This window comes from Bidens hawaiensis, unplaced genomic scaffold (assembly GCF_021521415.1).
Source record: "Bidens hawaiensis isolate Kalapana, Puna unplaced genomic scaffold, B.hawaiensis_p1.1 tig00006397_1, whole genome shotgun sequence".
In the NCBI taxonomy this organism is placed as follows: domain Eukaryota; kingdom Viridiplantae; phylum Streptophyta; class Magnoliopsida; order Asterales; family Asteraceae; genus Bidens; species Bidens hawaiensis.
Window position 1 is genome coordinate 1,213,993 of NW_027491434.1, and position 1,667 is coordinate 1,215,659.

The 1,667-nt window shown below is 43.9% G+C and overlaps 1 protein-coding gene across 1 annotated transcript; it reads right to left on the reverse strand.

Moving 5' to 3' along the window:
* Window positions 1–238: 238 nt before the first annotated feature.
* LOC143632543 (uncharacterized) lies at window positions 239–1,279 on the reverse strand. The gene has a single exon (XM_077101032.1). The coding sequence runs from the start codon at window positions 1,277–1,279 to the stop codon at window positions 239–241; it is 1,041 nt and encodes a 346-aa protein (XP_076957147.1).
* Between the last annotated feature and the right edge of the window lie 388 nt (window positions 1,280–1,667).

Here is a 1,667-nt window from a genome sequence, read left to right on the forward strand (position 1 = left end):
CCCAGTCTTACTAATTCTCCTTGAGCAGATCCATGTTGGCCCTTCCTGTGTTGTATGGTATCCTTTGTAACCTGCAACCAAATACACTTCCAACCCATTACCCTCCCCCACCAGGTTAGTGATAAGCCCACCGACCCATCCGAACCATACTTATCAAGTGAGACAGCCGCACGCATCAGCCCCTTATACCCGAGCTTTCCATGCATTTCCCCGAGCTCGATATCCATATAGCGTTGTGTCATTGCTGAATGGTTGTTGCTGGCTTCCGAATCACCTCGAAACCCCATATCTTGCTCGCCTCAATAGACCCTTTAGTGTCTCGAATTTTCAGCCCCCACAATCTTAGTTTTACCTCCTCTTTAATCAGCTCAAAAACCTCCTCCCATTTCCTTTTACCATTCTGGAATAACCTTAGATTTTTTTCTTGCCAAATGAAGTACACCGTTGCTCCCAGAAGTAATCTCCAAATGATGCTCTTGATGGACGGATTTGTGGGGAGAGCACCAAGATAGTGTACACATTCAGACCACACAGCTGGCGGGCGTCCTAAATCAGCAATCTTCTTCACCTCTGACCATATCCTGTTAGGAAACTCACACTCAAAAAAGAGGTGTGCATGGCTGTCCCGCTGGCTATCACAGAAGGCACATTTTAGATTATCCGTATTCCTTTCCCACCTCCACAACCTATCTTGAGTTAATAATCTTTCCTTGACAGCCAACCATAGGATGAAAGCATGTCTTGGGATGTTTTGTGTGAACCATATCATTTTGTGCCAACTCATCTCAGGCGATGCACCACAGATGTCAACAAAAGCTTGGCTCGTGGAGAACACAACCAACTGCCCATTATTAGCTTTCCATTCAGTTGCATCTTGTTTGTCAACCCATAATCTTGGAGGTTCAAAATCATAGAGGCAAGCAAATCTTTCCCTCCATTCCACCGGCCACTTCCATCTTCCCTCTTTTATAATGTCCGCCACTTTCGTTTCTAAATCCAGCCCTGCTCTATGTATCTCTCTTTTGGTGACAATTTCACCCAAAGGGCTCAGAGGGTGCCACATATCAAACCAAACCGATGTTTGCGTACCATCTCCAATTGTAGACCAGCAGTGGTGTCTTATGGTTTCCCGGTTCTTCAAAATATTACTCCAACTCCAGCTAGCACCACTTTCAGCTCTTATGTCCCAAAAGTTATTGCCTTGTAGCTTGTATCTGTTAATCCAACGGACCCAAATGGATTCTTTTTTATTAATAATGTTCCATATATGCTTCGTCATCAAGGCCGTATTTCGATCTTTCAGCGATTTGATTCCCAGCCCACCTTGGCATTTTGGTTTACAAGCTTCAACCCAACTTACTCTAACTTTGCCTTTGGCTTGCTCCGTTTGGATCCAGAGAAAATTCCTCATTAACCCCTCAATTTCATTTATTATATTATCTGGGAGGCTGAACACCGAGGCCCAGTACACTTGCAAGGAGGCAAGTACTGAGTTAATCAATTGCAATCTACCAGCAAACGACAGGAAGTTGTTCTTCCAATCTCCAATCCTTGTTTTTACCTTATCAATGAGGTGTTTACAATCTTTTGAATACAGTTGTTTAAATAGTAAAGGTACCCTAAGGTAACGAACTGGTAGTTATCCCACCCTAGATGGGAGTATGGTC

Bases quoted from the DNA above. Each gene is read 5' to 3' on its own strand.
- LOC143632543 (XM_077101032.1), bottom strand. From the start codon at position 1,279: ATGACGAAGCATATATGGAACATTATTAATAAAAAAGAATCCATTTGG.